The 18,023-nt window shown below is 36.2% G+C and overlaps 1 protein-coding gene across 1 annotated transcript; it reads right to left on the reverse strand.

Annotated features, from left to right (window-relative positions):
• Positions 1–981: 981 nt before the first annotated feature.
• LOC113063092 (sorting nexin-3-like) lies at positions 982–16,821 on the reverse strand. The gene is made up of 4 exons (XM_026233259.1): positions 16,601–16,821; positions 3,872–3,967; positions 3,472–3,596; positions 982–1,790 (listed from the first exon to the last, which is right to left on the reverse strand). The coding sequence occupies exons 1-4, from the start codon at positions 16,760–16,762 to the stop codon at positions 1,685–1,687; spliced, it is 489 nt and encodes a 162-aa protein (XP_026089044.1). The 5' UTR covers positions 16,763–16,821; the 3' UTR covers positions 982–1,684.
• Between the last annotated feature and the right edge of the window lie 1,202 nt (positions 16,822–18,023).

Raw genomic sequence — 18,023 nt, forward strand, 5'->3', positions numbered from 1 at the left:
CAAAACAAATGACCCTTATTTGAATAACCAGTTATTGTAAACCATTTTCGTAAATCGATGAATCAACTTTGACCCTAAAATATTTTATATATTACATACATACACACACAGAGGCACACACATACTGAAATAACTAGCCATGATTCATTACAATGAAAAAAGTTTATTCTACTCTACTGTTTTTAAAAGACATTTGAGGAGGAACTGACCTTCAGAACCTAGTATTGCCCGTGTTCTTTGAGATTCCTTGTCTGTATCTGAGCATTCAGGGTCCTATAACCTTCCATTCCTTCCTCCACTCCTTTTCTATTCTGAGTAACCATTCTTAATACCATTCTCCTTTTCAAAGCCACCTGCCTCAGTCTAAAAAAAAATCAATGCATTCCATTTAGATATCGGTTTATCAGTAAATGGAATCACCCCAATTTACAGTTATCTGTGTGCATTTTAAAACACTTGAATAAAGCATATAGCAAATAACTAAATGAATTTATGCAGTTTTTAATATTGTTTGTGTAAAATACTGACAAATGTCCATGTTCTGTGGATGAATACATAGTATAATTATTTTCATTGTGTAATGCTAAAATGAGAAAACATTTATTTTAATATATCCTGCACACAGAATACTAATACTTTTCCTCCAGTTAACACAAGTTATTTCCTCTGAAATAATCTTAAATAAAAGTCTTTCTATGGTTTTCAGTTTTTTTTGTTCAGGTGCATGCTATTTATAAAAAAAAAAAAATAAACGTTACTGAAACAAATGGATTTTCATATATCCAAAAGCTGTTGCCAATATGATTTTATATGATTTATATGAATCAGATATCATAGAAAACCCCATGATGACTTACTTTATACAAACTCCTGACAGTTGAAGAGAAAAATCTTTAAAGGCAGACCAAATTGTCTATCTCTTAAAAGATATTTTAGAGGAAGCAAACATAGGGGCTTTAGTTTTGCAAACCACATCATTCATGTGTGTATTTGATCCGTTTTATTGAAAAATTCTCATAAACAAAACAATGGCACAGCAGTATACAAATCTGGAAACATGCATTGTAGGCAGCACTTTCTCTTTCTGTGTAGCGCCATTACACAGTAAAAACAGGCTTGTCTGCAGCTAAGTGGGACACACGGCACACGATCAACCATCACGTATAAAGGAGGTTCCCAATTAAGTGCATCCTGCATGGTGAGCTGCTGTACGTTTTTTTCAGCACTAAAAGCAACACAGGTAGGCAGTAACAATAACACAGGAAAGCCAATGTGTTTGATACAGTGCTTGCATAATTGTGATATAGTTATTTGGTTCGTTTCGTTTGATCTTATACTAATCGAAGTTAGTGGTGCTCTGAGACAAGACTACCATAAATAAATGTTGACAACATCGATATACACAAGAACTTATTTGATCTGACTTAAAGTGGTAATATTAACATTAGGGATTTATAAATCAGAGCAAAAAGACCGAAACACTCTTTAAAGAGAAATCTTTTGGAGAAGTGAAGTGGCACAATGACTAATTGTAGAGAACGTTTTCAATCATTTCATAAAAGTTTTAGACATCCTGTGGTTCATGCTAAGATTCTGTTCCAGTTAAGAATGATTTAAACATTTCTTATTGCTTGTGGGCCATGTTTTTGTGTTTGTGCTTGTGCATGTAAGAGTCCAGACCGGTTCAGGCTTGTCTAATTTTGGAAGGGGTGTAGTTTTTATCCATCGATTCCTCCTGTAGGAAGATGTGAAGGCAGCGCTCATTTTGGGCCAATGGATGACCAGCCACTCTGGAAAAATCAGACCAAAAATTGGATATTAGCCACCCAAAAAAATTTTTAAGCAAGTATACACACTGTAAAGCGAGTGCACAAGAGATAGAGAGAGAGGAGGCGGAATCAACTTTGACCCAAATCAAGATATAACTCTTAGACATTATTAGGAGGCTGTGACATTTTGCAGCATTCTTATTCAGATCATAAATCATCCAGTTTGAATTTCAGAGCGATATTATCGAAATTTAATTACGCATATCTTTAAAAACAGTAGAATGAGGCATCATGCTAATTAAACTCATTATTTTACCATTCAATCTATTCCAGATTCCACTGGAAGAAAAAGGACCCTTACACCTCTAAAATTACACGATGCTCACGATGTTACAAGTCAAGATGACGGAGGATGATTTTCAGATTTGGGACAAGGAAATGTACAAATCTACTCACACATAGTCTAGATGTATAATGGGAATGCATCCCCCTTCTCCAGATGCTATTAGTAGCAAACAATGACATTTAATTCAGGAATTTTGGGTAAAAGAAAAAAATCCCATCTTAATTACCTCCATATCCTTTCTTTCTTCAAACCTAATTTACAGCTGTTCGTCTCGTATTAAAATTCAAACAGGTAGAGCTGGCGCATTTGCACATGAAACAAAGATAATGGCAAAGTCTGCAATCACAGCAAATAATTACAATCGAACTGTAACTTTTATTGTCTCAGTCGGCGGGGGGAACAGCACCTCGGATCAAAAATAAGCAAGAGAGCACACAACATCTTGTAGGGAAAAGGTATGCACGCCTGTAATTTCACTCGCAATTATCATAAATTACACATCAAAAATAAAACAAATGTAAAAAGTAAAGCTGGTGCACTTGCGGCCTCTCATCAGTTTCGATCATTCTGTAGGTAATTATGAGAGAAGGAAAAAAGTGTGAGGGAAGACATCAGATGACACAAAGGCTGGCAAGTGTCTGTTTTTCTTTTTTATTGAAGTACCTTAACCTAAAAACTCTTGTATTTCATTATCATGATAACCGCTTCAGTGTTCCATATAAAAAACAGTTCAGATGTGCCGAGGCTTAAATAAGTTAAAAGCAAGGACACGCAGTAGACGACAATGTAAATCTTGTCATATCCACACTTGAGAATAAAATCGCAAGGAAAAAGTTATTTTTTCACAGTGCATCATGGGTACATACGGTTTCCTCCATTAGTTCACCACCTTTTCTGTGTCCCCCATGTCTTGTCAATCAAAATATTTACAAATAACATTTTTTTATTATTAGTAACATCACTAAAACATTTTGTTTCTCAAATGTGCATGCACCTTTGGCCAGTTTTCTTTCATGGCTTACACTTTAGTATTTCTAATCACTCAGATAACATTAAAAATGTCTAGCATGAATGGAAATATACTTGGTTACACTTTCACTCCTAAGAATTTGCAGGGGTGCCAATAATTGAAGCACACTATAAAAAAAAAAAAGTAATGTGTTTGACAGCCAAGCAATGTATGAACTGATAAAATATACACCTGGAACCTTGTGCAAACTGAGTTCAGTTTAAAATAATCTGAACAAAATATACTTTATTTGGAAGGGATCCCTGTTAATTGTTACATTTTGGAATTTTGTCCTCATGTGTTCTTGGTGAACATAAATGCATGGTCTGGAGGAACTTGTAACTTACTTGTTGAGGAACTGTTCTAGGCCTTGCCGCCGTTCTTCGATAAAAGAGTCGTCAAAAATACCATCATCCCCACGGAATGGGAGCTGCCTGAACAGAGCCTTTCCAGGAAGAGGAGGAACCACCACCTATTTGAAATACAAAAACTTCATTCAAGTTACATACATCTAATAATGCAATCACAGGTCCCTAACAATCACTTCAAATGTGATTACTTTAACTACAGAACCTATCCAATCCAATGATTGAAAAAGCTTTGCTAACAAATGTTTCTAGTTGAAATGGACTCTTACAAGAGCACAGAAGGATGATACAATCCTTCACCCTGAACATTTGTACATCATGTTCCAACCAAATCAACACTATTCTTTTATTCATAATCTAGCCTTCGCCAATCTTTCACCTTGCTTTCTCTCTCCAGCTCTCCTCTCAACCACTCAAAGTCGCTGTATCTCCTCCGAACACGTGACTCCTTCAGCTTGAAGATGGGGAGGTTTGTCTGGGGAGAACAAGAAAGGACAAACAACATCTGAAGCCACGTCCATCCAGATTAAGGGAAAACGTTTAAAACAGACACACATTTTTAAATAAAAGTAGTTTGAAAACCATGTTAAGACTGATGGTGTAGCTGAACAGCATCACTATTTCAATAACACCAAGTTCAGTATTAGAGTCTAGAGTAAAGCATTAAATAAATAGGTAGAGTCCACAAAAAGGCCCACTGAGATTCTAAAACAGGGTCAATGCAGAAGCAGGTGTTTATTAAATAAAAGAACAGCCTGATGACAGCATTCAAAGAGACGCTTAAGAGGCAAAAGGCAGCGGAAGTAACCAACACATGGATGGGAATAAAAGTCTAGATCAATACTCCTAAACAGGCTGATTTGCTTGACGCAGGGGGGTGTAAGCTTTCCTTTCCTTTTCTAATCATATCATTGACGTCCTCACACCATGTATTCCGGTGATCTCCAGTACCATTTGCATTTTTTATAACTCCGATCTAGGCATTTCTTCAACCCTTGCGTCATTGAGAGCAGGATAGCTGCAATGCCAAGGAAGCGTTTAGTAGTGACCTCACTGAGGTGCTCGATAATACTTTGTGAATGGCTGGACCACTGGGTTTACATTCTAAGTAAAGAGGTCAAAATAAGTTAATCCCTACGTCAATTGATCACAGTAACAGTTCATTTAATACACACAGTCATGAGAATAACGTCATGCTTTCAGAACTATTATACGGTGCACAGTCAAAACGGAGGAAGAGTTTGTTAGTTATTGAACAGAATTAGTTCTTAGGCCAAGGGTGAAAGCCCATTTATCTTGAACATTTCTTAAAACACAAACATAGAAAATATAAAGACCCATGAAGGTTTCTTATTGCACTCTACAACTTCAGTATTGTCTTCACAAAGTAAAGCAGGGGACAAGATTATTTAAAAATCATCTCTTCCCCTTATCTTGCAATAGAAAAATGTCATCTTTACGTCATCTTCTAATGAAGGTATCATTTTGAAGTCATTCAGGCCAAGGCACAAGACGTCAACGAAAACAAAATACAATGCTCAAGAGTAGAAAGCCTATGGATGTTGATGACAATTATTAATATTATATATTAAACTATCTAGTGGCACTTAGTCAAAGGACAAGCTGCAACTGTCCAAAATGTGTTCCTTCTGTTGCACTACTAGCAGTAACAATAATAAAATTGTATCTGAATAGACTTGCCAAAAACGCTCCCTATCTGGTAGTACCACCAGCCGCTCATACGACTGGCCAGGTCAAAGTTGCCAAACAAAATGCAAAGCATAAAAATCCCTTACTTAGAAAGCTATCTTAAAGCTGTACATTAAGATTAGACCATAAATACACAACTCCTCTCCCTATTTCAATGTGAGCCAATAGGATTTGCTTGTCTGTTTCATCACTTTGTAGCTGAAAATTCTGTCTGACCGATTAGGAAAGTAACATTACACAACAAGCAGCATGATTGAAGGAATAGTTACACACTGAAGTTTACTATTTAGGGTAAGGAGTTTGATCAAATCTCTCACCTTAAGTATGAGCAATGGTAATAGTGATGCTTGCAAGAACCACTAATTACACTTCAACAAAAATGCTGTGATGGGAGCAGTGTTGTATTTGTGAGTGTGTGTAAAGAGAAGGGAGGGGTATGTCACACTGTACAGCTGCAGATGTAAACTCTGAAGAGTTTGACTGTCCTCCCTTCACTGCTAATGATCTCAATCAAAGCTGAGACAAGCAAACAAAACAGCCCAACAAAGGGCCTGATTACCGTGGCAACCAAAGTTAACCACACAGACAGAAGCCCTTACACATCAAACACTCAATGAGCAGATGAAAACAGCCCAATTCATTAAGACAGCAGCCTTGCACTGCGGCTAAGACGGGGCTTTTCAAGAGGTCCATCAATACCTGTGAGCATACTGGTAAGTGGGGAATGATATGACATGATTAAATCACAGGTAATGAGACTCAGTGTTACACGATCAAATGCTTAGAGACTCTCTGATGGCTAGCTATGCTCTCTTGGGTGGTTTTTATGTTAATTCCATAAGCTTGGTGGGATATTTAATGATGTCTTTTTTTTTTTATTCTCTCTAGATGCCAACCAACCTGCTACAAACCAAGCTTTCTTGTCATTAAGCATAACACTGTGACTAAACCAAGAGTGACGTGATGTTAAAGGAACAATCCGCTTTTTTTGAAAATAGGCTAATTTTCCAGTGATATTACGCAGCTCCTTAAAATAGTCCCTAGCTAGTTTGTGTAGTTGCAGCAATAGCAGAGTTAATGGGGACTATTTTCAGGCGCTGCGTAATATCACTACGCCAGTTGCACCCATGGTAGGGAATCAAAGTTACTTGATTACGTTGGAATGAGAGTATAGATTCTAGCCATATCAGCCTAGAAAATCACAACTTTTTCATTTTTTCCATCAGTCTTAGTAAACAATGTAACTACAGAGGAGTAAAGCTTTGAATAGGAAAAATATAGAAACTCTATGGTGATTTATAAAGCGAGATGCTAATGGTCCAATCAGATTCAATGATCTATACTAAGCTAAGCTAAAAGTGCTACATCCAGACCCTGAGATCGGCTGAATGGATTAAAAAAATGGTAAAAACAACTGTCTAACTCTAGGGGAGTTGGAAAATCAGCCTATTTTCAAAAAAAGTGTAGTGTTCCTTTAAGTAATGTTAAACTGAGTTTTTGGCAGTTGCACTGTTAAAAAAATAAATAAAACTTAAAATAATATATATTCAAATAATAGAAAACCGGACGGCAATTTTCTGAAAAAAAAAAGGAAATATTCAGGAAGCTGAGGAGCCAGAAAAAGAATTGTGAAAAAACATAAATTACCATATTGTAAAATACATTAAATTTTCAGCAATTAAAATACAGCTTGTTCCTGTAATTTTAATATCAAAAATTAAAAAGTAATATTAAAAAGGCCACAGTTGCTGTTCCATCACATTTATTAACAACAGAGCATGTGTCAAGGGCCTAAAAAAGTCCATCTCCTGGTTTAATTATCTATTCAGGTTCAACTTGAACACATGGAAATATAAAGCATATAAAGACAGAATTTAAACATAGACATCATATGACTTTGACGATTAAGTTATCTGGTCACATCACTGAATAATATGGGTGTAAAGGTACATAAACCTGACGGTTCGGTACGTACCTTGGTTTTGATGTCACAGTTCGGTACAGTTTTTTTTTCTTATTAAACAGTGGTTTATTGAACAAATTGCTCTTTCTTTAAACAAATTCAGTTATAATCAAAATTTCTTAATAAAAAATCTACATAAAAATCTACTTCGATGTATGCTCTAAACTTTAGTGAGCTCTTTCACATTAGGCCTACTATAATGTTACAGTTAACCACAGAACCCAAACTAAAATGTAATAACTATTAATTTTTTTAATATAACAAGCAACGCTCAACTTAAAAAAAAAAACAGAAAAAAGTATGCAATCATGTAAAATGCAAATAATGTAGTTTTTAAAGTAACTTCTAAATTATAAAAAATCTACTTTTGTTAAAATATATTAATTTGCACAGTGCCTCTCATAACTTGTTTAATAACAGATTTATTTAAACATTAAATAATTAAGACATCACTAACAGGTAAAGAAAAATATAATGATTATATATTCTAACACTTTGCAAAATGCTCTTATCTTGACTTCATTTATAGCGCACTTATGAGCTGTGGACACTGATAACTTGCCTGAGGTAAATGAAATGCTACGTAATTTTTTTATATGCTATATGACATTTCGTTTACAAGTTGTTTTATTGCTGTCTTTCCAAGGTTGAAACACTGACTAAATGATTACATGAGGCATGAGATGTTCATTCATGTTTATTTCATGTTAAAACTAGAAGTAAAGAGGAAGGGAGGATCACACTGCCATTTGAACTGAGGCGTTTATATGTTTACTAGCAATATCTCTAATGTTTTCAACTACTGTAAATCATGAGAAAATTCCCATTCTAAACAGTGACACGGGGCAGTGCAGTCGCCTGTCAATGACGTTAGTTACCCTTTGTTACCGCCTTTACTGACGTAGAAACCACATGACAACAGTGTCGTGGACAAACGCGGAACTTCAACTAGAAAGAGATGCCGATCTTGCTTGTGTTTTACTCAACAGGTGAGTTGCTTTGATTCGTATCTTTACAGAAAACGTATGCTATTATAACGATCAACAAGATAAGTATAATGGGGCATACACGCCAAACGCAGGGCATCGCCTAACCCGGGACGTCTGATCCATAGTCTGTCTTTACATTGACTTTGAATGTAATCTACTAGCGCAAATCGTTGAACTAGCATTGAATCCATGATTTATCTTTCCGTCTGATGCCCGTCAGCGGTTGGGTATAAGACAAATCCCATTGTTCCACGCTCCTCCTTAGCGTCATCAAACCATGCGACTGTTATTGTTATGGTAATGCACCCTCTAGTGGCAGGTCCTAAGACCTGTACCTTTAACATGCGTAACAATATATAAAACTTGACTTTTTCAACGAAGTTCCACTCATGCAGTGGTTAAAACAATGTATTTGTTTTACTGAAAAGCCCAAAAATATTTTGTACGAATACGTGTAGCGTTACACCCCTACTGAATAAACATTACGCTGAATATCGAAGGCATTCGCATGATGATGTATCTTCAATGGCAACAATGTTGTTGTTAGTTTGTGTGCATATTTTGTTTATTATTATAATTTTTTTAATGTATTTATTTATTTTATTTTATTTTTTTTGGGGGGGGGGTAATTCCTGTAAAAAGACTACTTAAAAATTATAAAATGACTATAGAAAGGTAATCTATTATATAAAAATTATTAAATGACTATAAAATGTAATCTATAATATAAAAATGTATACTTAGAAGTTTGATCAATTTACAATCATTTTAACAGCATTTTATTTGAAGAAAAAAATATATTCTAAAAAAAAAAAAATTTTTATGGTTATTCACAGTTACAATGTTTTTTACATAGAACATGAACATTTAAGGGTCTATTTCTGTAATTTTTCTGTAATTGTATTTTAAAAATACAGCCCTGTCCCACATGGCACAGTTCGTGTGAACTTAGAACTTTAGAATAGCCACCGCATGCACATGTCCGTTAAGTCCACAAGACCGTAGGGATGTCCATTCATCAATTTAGCTTTCAAAGGGTGCTTGCAAGCGCCCTCTTAACATGAAAAACCTGTGTATCCCCAATACGCACTTCTTCTGAGCCCCGCATTGAGGTGAGCTCTGCAGCAGTCCACTACCCATCAGTCAAAGTGGCATTATGTCACGAAAGTGTGGAAGACCGAGAGGGTTTAGGGTGCAACTTGGGACAGAAAAATGGGCGTGGCAAAATGTGGTGAGCCGAAAGGTGAATGCTTTAACAAAACTTAACCCCCAACACTAACCAATCAGAAGTAGCCCAGAAACCCGTCCATTATATGGAGAAAAAACCTCAGAAAACTTAATTTCTTTGTGACAAAAGACAAAAAAGACATGAAAATCTTGGATGACACGGAGGTGATTAAATTATCAGGAAATTTAAATATGTTCTGATCTAGATGTTTGTAACATCGCACAGCATTTTCACATTCAGAGTTAATAGGAAAAACCCTTTGTGGCTGGATCACAACAATACATTTTACACACATAATGCAATGACCATAGACACAGTGATGGATTTTAAGCCAATAAGTTATTTTTTTAAGAAATGAAATGTTTTTAAAAGATCAGCATGGATGCATTAAATTGATCAAAAGATAATTAAAATGTTACAAAAGATTCACAATAAAAAATGATGTCAACATGTTTTCCATTACTTCAACTTAATCAAAACAGTTGAACCAGTTTCAACTTTCTGAAGTTATAAAAGATTTTACTTGATGTTAAGTAATTTTATTAAAAATTTAAGTTGAAATGACTTACTGACTAAATATAAGGTAGCAACTTATTTTTAGTGTTTCTATTTTAAATGCTGTTCTTTATAACATTGAATTCATCAAATAATCCTGAAAGAACTCAGTTTCCACAAAAATATAATAAGCCGTTTTCAACATTGACATAAACATGGACTAAAATTAGTTAATAAAATCTGCAAACTGCCCTTTCACTGGTCATAATTATGTACGTATATTAACCAGAGGAAAAAGGCGTGTTTTGATGAAAACATTACAGTGCCATGTTGACCCAGAGGTTCTGTCTTCAAGATTCAACAAGTATGATCAATGTTATTAGCACATTCATGTCTTACAAACAAATTATATGCAAAAATACCCTAAACATGTCAAAAACAAAACAACCCAGAAAGAATGGGACAGAATGACTGGGTAAGAAAAAGTCGGAGAGAGACTGAGAGAAATACAGACCAAGTCCGTTTTATGCACAACACCCCAAAATAGCCAATTGTGTGAAAGCTGCACTAAAAGCGTTCTTTCTTTTAGTCACTCTTCTGCACTGTTAAAAGCTTCCACATGGCTTATGCCGATATGAGGAGATGGCAGAATCCAGGTCTCTCTCCTCTTTTTCAGATGCATGCGTGTGCTGGGGACAATGATGTATCCTCATTAGGAGGAGAGCGAGGGCAGTGAAAAAACAGCTGAGGGGTCACCTCACCCTGCGAAGGGCTCTGCAGTGGCTATGCATTAGCTTTTAGCGAGTCGGATCAAGTCAAGTTTAAGAGCGAGCATTTCATCTCTTCTCTTTTTCAAAATAAAAGTAGCAAAAATGGAAGCACAATACCATCTCATTGCATCATAGCTCCAAAGAGAAGAGGACAGAGGGACAATGAGAGCACTCACGCCCCACCATCATCCCCCTCTGTGTTTAACACACAAGTTGCTCTCTCTCTCTCTCTCACACACACACACACACGCAAAACACACCCGCCCGACACCCTCACTCTAGCAAAAAGCTGCCCCCTGTCTTTGTTCCCATAGCATCAACTCCCACTTTTGATACTGTCATCTCAAGTAGGATATGGTAGCCTTGATACAATATGCTGCCCATTACCATTAAAATAGTTGTCGGGGAGGATGCTGCAGACTTTGGATTACACTTGACTGGGACTGACAACCAGGCAAGCAAGCAAGCCATTTTTAGTAATGGCAGAAAGGGAGAGCGAGAGAGAGAGAGAGGGCTTTTTGGAAATTGGAAAATAGAATGAAAGGGGGATGACAAGGAGGAGGAGGTGAAGAGAGGAGAAAGGGAGCGAAAGATGGGTAGGGAAAGAGAGTGTTGTATACAAAAACGCAGAAGGGGGGCTGAGGATTCTCTTGTCTGTAAACAATGTCAGTGGTCTCATGTAACGCAACTTAAGCACTGTAAACAAGGTGGCCACAAACAAAGAGTTAAAGCTACGGTGAGATGGTCACAATATGGATCTTATATGAAGTTATATGAACTGAAGCCAACAAACAGAACTTCTACGACAGAAAGTCATTACCAGAGAGACCATGCTTATGATGTGCTGTCATGTGAATATGAGCTCGAACTGCCTGTGACAAACCCAATAAAACTGACATATTCCAGGAACAAGTGAATATATCACAGTTGCAAATTTGCATAAACCATAAAGTGAAAGATTATAGGCAATGAAGTCAACGTTCAGCTGTTTAAATTACTAAAGGGACTTTTATTTTCAAATTATGGCACAAAGCAACTGTTCTCTATTTGAGCTTCCTATCTCATAAGCAAAAAAAAAGTACGACAAACTCAAATATCAGGCAGAAACAGAAAAGTTAGCCTACCTTTCAAAGGTTTGGGGTCTGTAAGATTTTTTTTTATGTTTTTGAAAGAAGTGTCTTTTGCTCACCAAGGCTGCATTTATTTGATCAAAAATGCAATAGAACAGTATTATTGTGGAATATTATTACAATTTAAAATAACTCTTCTATCTTAATATATTAAAAAAAATAATTTCTTCCTGTGATGTGAAAGCGGAATTTTAAATCACCGGAGTAAGTTGCTGGTTTGATTTTAACATGCTGATTTGGCATCAAAACCATTTCGTATTATCATCAATGTTAAAACAGCTGTGCTGCTTTATATTTTTGTGAAAACATTGCTTTATTTTAGAATTCTTTAATGAACAAGACCTTTAATGAACAAGTTCAAAAGACCTTGAATGAATGAATGAATGAACGAAAGTCTTTATTAATCAACTAAATATATCCTTTTGAACAGAACTATATAGCTATATACATTAACTATATACATTAATTACTCACCCTAATGTCATTTCAATCCTTATTGACTTTCTCTCTTTAACACAAAAGGACAGATTCTGAAGAACTGTACTGGTTGAACTTTCCAACTATAAGAATGGGAATGGAGGCTTTAAAGAGGATGCAAAAACAATAAAAGGATCATAAAAGTTGTGCGTGCAACTTGTGCGGTACATTTTTATATCTTCTGAAGTCATATGACAGTATTATAGGAACACACAAAATTTAGGTTTGATTGAGCCAGTTAGTTCACAGACAAATCATTCAGTTTTGGTTTTGTGAACTGAATCGATTGTCTGATGACAAAGATTGTACTCACACAACAAGATACGTCCATAAATCGGAATACTGCTCACATGAATGTTCCTGATTAATAATGTTGGAAATATTCACTTTTTATATTATGCCAGTTTGATAATCAGATTGGAATGACATGAGGGTAAATAAATTCTACCTTTAAGTTTAAATTACAGATAAAAAAAAAAAATCCAACAGAACTTTAAGAATCCATCAATATCTGAACTGAGGAAGAGATAAGCCCGTCCTGAGACGAGACCAGAGAAGCAGGTGACGGGGGATGGGCATGTTTGTGCCATCCAGTGGGGGGTGGGTTTGGCAGGGGGTTAAGACGAGGTCTGCACCCCCACAGTCATTCACACGTTCCACTTTAAAAGAAGGGATTAAGAAGCTTCTTGTTCCCTCTCCAAGACACACAGACACAAATATGGCTTGGCTTTCTCTCACTTACCATGCCAGGATCATCTATGGGATGTGGGATATGACGATGGAAAGGATAATGGTTGGCCACCGAGCGAAAGAGAGAAAGCGTGCATGGATGGTGCGGAAGAGTGTCAAAGAAATATGGTGCCCTTGGCACACAAAAGCATGTAATCAACACAGGCAGTGTTACTATGACAAATACAAACAGAATCTCTTTATCTCCTCTCATTGTTGCGATTGGGCTACTTCAGTAGCAAATCAAAAGTTGACAGCCCCTCTCTTTCTCGCGGTCTTGAGGGCTAGAGCGAGAGAGCGATAGCGTGAGAGGGATGTGTGGGGTGTTCCCTTATGCAAAGCAGGGTCACCGCAGTCTCAGAGACACACAATAATACTGATTACACGCATATGCTAATTATTATACGCTAATCAAGTACAGTAGCTTTAGATTTGGGCTAATGGCAGGCGGTGGCCCACTCTGTAGGTAGGAGAAAGCTAAAAATACTATAGGAAAGCTGGGAAGACAGTGGCCTATTAGCAGACACAACAGCACTTGTCACAACTCATCAGTTGTGGAAAATCACTGCTTAGGACTGGAAGGGGTTCTGACAATGTCTTATCTTCGCCCCCGCCTCCTTTCGACGAGCACCTTAAATTTAAAAGTATCACATTTCAAAGGAGAATTTAGGCTATTTAGGGAATAAAAAAAAAATGAAATAGATGGGAAGAGTTTCAACAACAACACCTGAGTCCAATGAATAGTACATCTTTCATCATAACTAACTTCTGAAAGTATGAAGCCTTTGAGTATTGTTACAAATGTCAAGAAATAAATTAAGTAGAACAGAGAGTAGAACACAATTGTAGACCAACAAACAATTGAGAACTGTAAAATTTGTTTCCACTTTCAGGTAATGTTGCATTGTTAAGCTACAGGGACAGCGAGTGCACAATAGTCAGAGCAATCTTTTGTTTTCCAACCTAAATCTTTAACCGCTAGGACTTCTAACTTCGCTACACACCCACACCTAAATCAAATGTATCCTCGCTAAAGAGACATTTCACACACAGCAACAAAGTTATTTCTGGTGACTTCTGCAATTTGAGCAACTTCGACCATTAGCAATAGAGTTCAAACTAGAGTTTAACTTCATTAAAATAAGCAGTAATGCATTGTGTGACTACCAGTGGAAGTACAGACAGTAAACCGGCACCTGATACATAAACGCCTCTTAGAAAACAACAGTATGTCTGGGCCAAAATGAGTCCCAGTAAAATACTGAGGATAACTGAGAACTGCTAAATTTTATGCTTCGTTATAGGAATCTTCTAAAAACTATAAGGAAGACAGGGGTTTCCTGGCTCAAAATCAGGTGGAGGTGGTACCATCCTGATCATGCACACCACCCTTTAACTGGCAGAAGCAAACACTTTTTACACGCAACACAAACAAAACCTGTTGAACATTAAATTAAACACAACATAACAGCTAAAAGGGGCCCTTATACAGTGTAGGTGAACATAAACATAACATCAGTTCGTTAAACACTGCATGAAATTGAAAATCTCTCCTGGTACACACCACTTTGATCCAATATACATTTATCCACTTATTAAAAAAAGGATTTCTAGAAAACCAAACATTTTCTTACAACATCCCGTAAATTATTTGATAGAATACATCATGAAATTTAAATCACAGAAGGGTAACAGGTGTATCTGAGCTAACATTAGCATCAAGTTACATAAGACTATTTATAAGATTAATTCTATGATTTCACACAAATCTCCCTTCAAACCACCATCGAGTGTTTGCAATAACTTTTTGGATTTTTGTCATATAATGTTGTTGAGATAACTTATTTGTAGCCTTTTATATTAAGCTAAATAAATAAATAAAAATAAAAAATACATTAAAAAACAACACTTTTGCCTTTAAAAAATAGTTTCTAATCTTTTTGTGTTCTATCGGTTTTCTTTTAATTTAATTTCATCTCTATACAGGGAAAACCCTGAAATGAATTACACAACTTACACAAACTGACCCACTGCTTTTCAGGGGCAGATAATGAATGCCCCTGGAAACAAATTGATGACACGAGTCAGTTTGCTTTCTGATTTGGCCTGCCTGATGATTTTGATGTAAATGATTTGTTTCTCATGCATTTGAAGTAATTTAAAACGGAAAGCACAAGCAATCTGAAGTAATGCAAAACAGAATGCAAAGTATAGTGTTGAAACACTAAATATAATGCTAGAAGCTTGTAAGAAGCATTGTACAATGTTTACAAAGATCTTACTGATTCACATTATATGCTATCAGAATTCATCTTACTTTTCAGGCATATTAATATCAGCAACTGCACCAAACTGTATCATCGCTCTGTCTGGGCATCATTTGCTTTTGGATGAACATTTGCAATTTTAGCTGTCTCCGGATACCTAGAATTCAAATTACATGTACCGTAACTTCACCTTTTTACCATAACAGTGTGGGAATTTAGGAGGTTTGCATGTTATTTGGCCTGTCAGTCATTTTATCTGTCGAAAAGTTGATTCAATGCATAACCGTGCATGGACAAACACTCACATACACAAAGCAGACGGAAGCCACATGTGTCTTTGTCTCACTGTTCTAAACTTCCTCTAGCATTCAGAATAATTTGGCCAACAAACCAAAGGTATGCATTTTATCAGCACTAATATGGGCAAGCTGACTCCGTTCTTAGGAATGGAGTGTGTATGTGTGGAAAATATATGCCATAATCTTCACAGTGGCTTCAGAAGAATTTGATCATAAGACAACTTAAAGAAGCAAGCATAAAACTGAAAGGTCTCACTTGATAAAGAAGATGTACACAGTACTTCAGCGTTAACCAGGTTTATCATTATTGTTATAAGCACCATTATCTCGAACTTACACAAAAAGGTGTGGTCACACCGACTATATGCTTGAGATCTAACTGGAAATTGCTTGAAACTTGTCTTAAAAGTCTTTCAAGCCAACTTAACTACGTACGGTACTCGACTACACAACATAGTTGTTCATTGCACAGTCAGGCATAAGTAAATATTTAGGTCATTGTCAAATGGAAAAATTAAACGGATAGTTCACCAAAACCTGAATAATCTGTCTTCACCCTCATTTTGATCCAAACATGTATTTATTCCTATTAGTGAACACAAAAGAAAAGAGATGTTAAGTAGAATGTTAACAACTGCTAGCTTTAGCCACCTTTCAATGAACATGATTTCCATTCAATAAAAGTGAACTGACAGCTTCAGTCACATCTCCTTTTGTTTTCCAGTCAAGAAAGAAAGTTAGATGGTTTTGATAAACACGAAGATGTCCTCAATGTTTTGTTAAATCAAAATCAAAACCAAGCTGAACAATTACACTGTCATGGAAATATTTAGCAAGCCATCAAGTTTTATAAAGCTATACCTGAACGCGCATGTCAACAGAATATTCATGTCATGGAATTATTAACTAACGCGAGCCTCACTACACTATGATCTATCCCATTATAGATCACTTCTTATAATCGCATTAAGAGAATATTCAAGCATCAGTCTGATCAGATCAGTGTGCCAGAGCGTGTTGTTGTCTGATCAGGCCAGCATTGGCTGCTCACCTTCAGTCTGATCTCATATGTCGTGAACCTGTTCCGACCGACGCCAACCGTCTCGGGGTTGGAAACATCAATCTCTAGAAAGTTACTCGGTGGCCCATACGCATCGTTCAGGTTTTGTGGTTTAGTATACAGCCTTCTCGTATCTGGTATGGCCTCAGCCATGGCTTTCTGTTCTTAGCAAACAAGCGGTTACACTTCCGATCAGCTGAGGAACAGCTGACATGTGACATACCGACACGGTCACGTGGTACTATCCCTGTGCTTTGATTGGATCGAAGCTGTCATAGCAAGTAGAGTGTACTTTTTAGTGTAGGGCAGGCTACATTTGTGAAGTCGAATATGTTATAGGTTACATGACTATTTATAACCGTCCTAGAGTAATGCCTAGCGTTTATGTCACGTGCCAAAATACTCGGTGACTGGATAAATGATTTAGATGATCTTAATGATTTAAGATATGATATAGGTTTTGCCTCAGTTTATATTTATAAAGACACATTTCTTATGTAATAACGTGTTTGTTACATTATAGATTTCTCATATAATGTAATTCACATAATCCTGAAAGAGCACCATGCAGAAGCAGAGTATCTGATCTACATAAAGGGATATCAAGGTGTCCGAGAGAAAGAGATACAGATAGTATATTATTGTATTTATTTAAAAAAACAAATAACCAGTCTGTCAAACCTTTTATTGTGCTGTATTATTTTACATATAAGAGCATATTTCTTGAATCTTTCCACAAATGTAAATATTTTAAGTTTAAATATCTCCTTTTGAACAATCCTTTTTAAATTTGAAGGCGTTGGTCAGTATGGCTTTTTTTTGATTATGCATTTATTACTATTTCATTATCATCCATATTTTGACCATATTTTATTTAAAGATATGGCCACTTGTATGTTTTGCCTGAAATTTATAGTTCACCCCAAAATTTTAATGGTCATCTTTTACTAATGCTAACATTATTCTCTTGCCGTATACCTTTGTTCGTTTTTAGTTCTGTTGTTCTGCATTCATAAAAAAAAAAAAAAACATATTCACAAAGTCTTAATGTGAATTATTAATGTATTATTATCAAGTATTATGTGATGTAAGCACTGTAAAAATTCTTTACTAAATAGATGTCAAATAAATGTTTATTTTTGCAGGACATACTACATCAGCATCTTGGGCTCTTCGGACTCATCAGCCACTTTGACAGACTCTGGTTCACTGCGAGAGGACGCTCAACAGAGAGCTGCACTTCTTCAGTTAGGACAGTTAAACAGAGTTATGAGTGATGACAGACTATACCAACATCCCAATAATTCTCTCTCAAACCTTAAGTCTGTTTGCAGAGTCAACCCACCTCAGAACTGGAGAATAAAGTAAACTCAAATGAAAAAGAAGACAGAGATGTTAGTGACTCGTATAGTAT

The sequence above is a fragment of the Carassius auratus genome, chromosome 45 (genome assembly GCF_003368295.1).
Source record: "Carassius auratus strain Wakin chromosome 45, ASM336829v1, whole genome shotgun sequence".
In the NCBI taxonomy this organism is placed as follows: Eukaryota; Metazoa; Chordata; class Actinopteri; order Cypriniformes; family Cyprinidae; genus Carassius; species Carassius auratus.

Coding starts and splice junctions, on each gene's coding strand:
- LOC113063092 (XM_026233259.1), bottom strand. CDS start 16,762: ATGGCTGAGGCCATACCAGATACGAGAAGGCTGTATACTAAACCACAA. Junction 3,597..3,871: donor AGCTGGAGAGAGAAAGCAAG/GTGAAAGATTGG, acceptor TATTTCAAATAG/GTGGTGGTTCCTCCTCTTCC. Junction 1,791..3,471: donor CTAGAACAGTTCCTCAACAA/GTAAGTTACAAG, acceptor TGATTTTTCCAG/AGTGGCTGGTCATCCATTGG.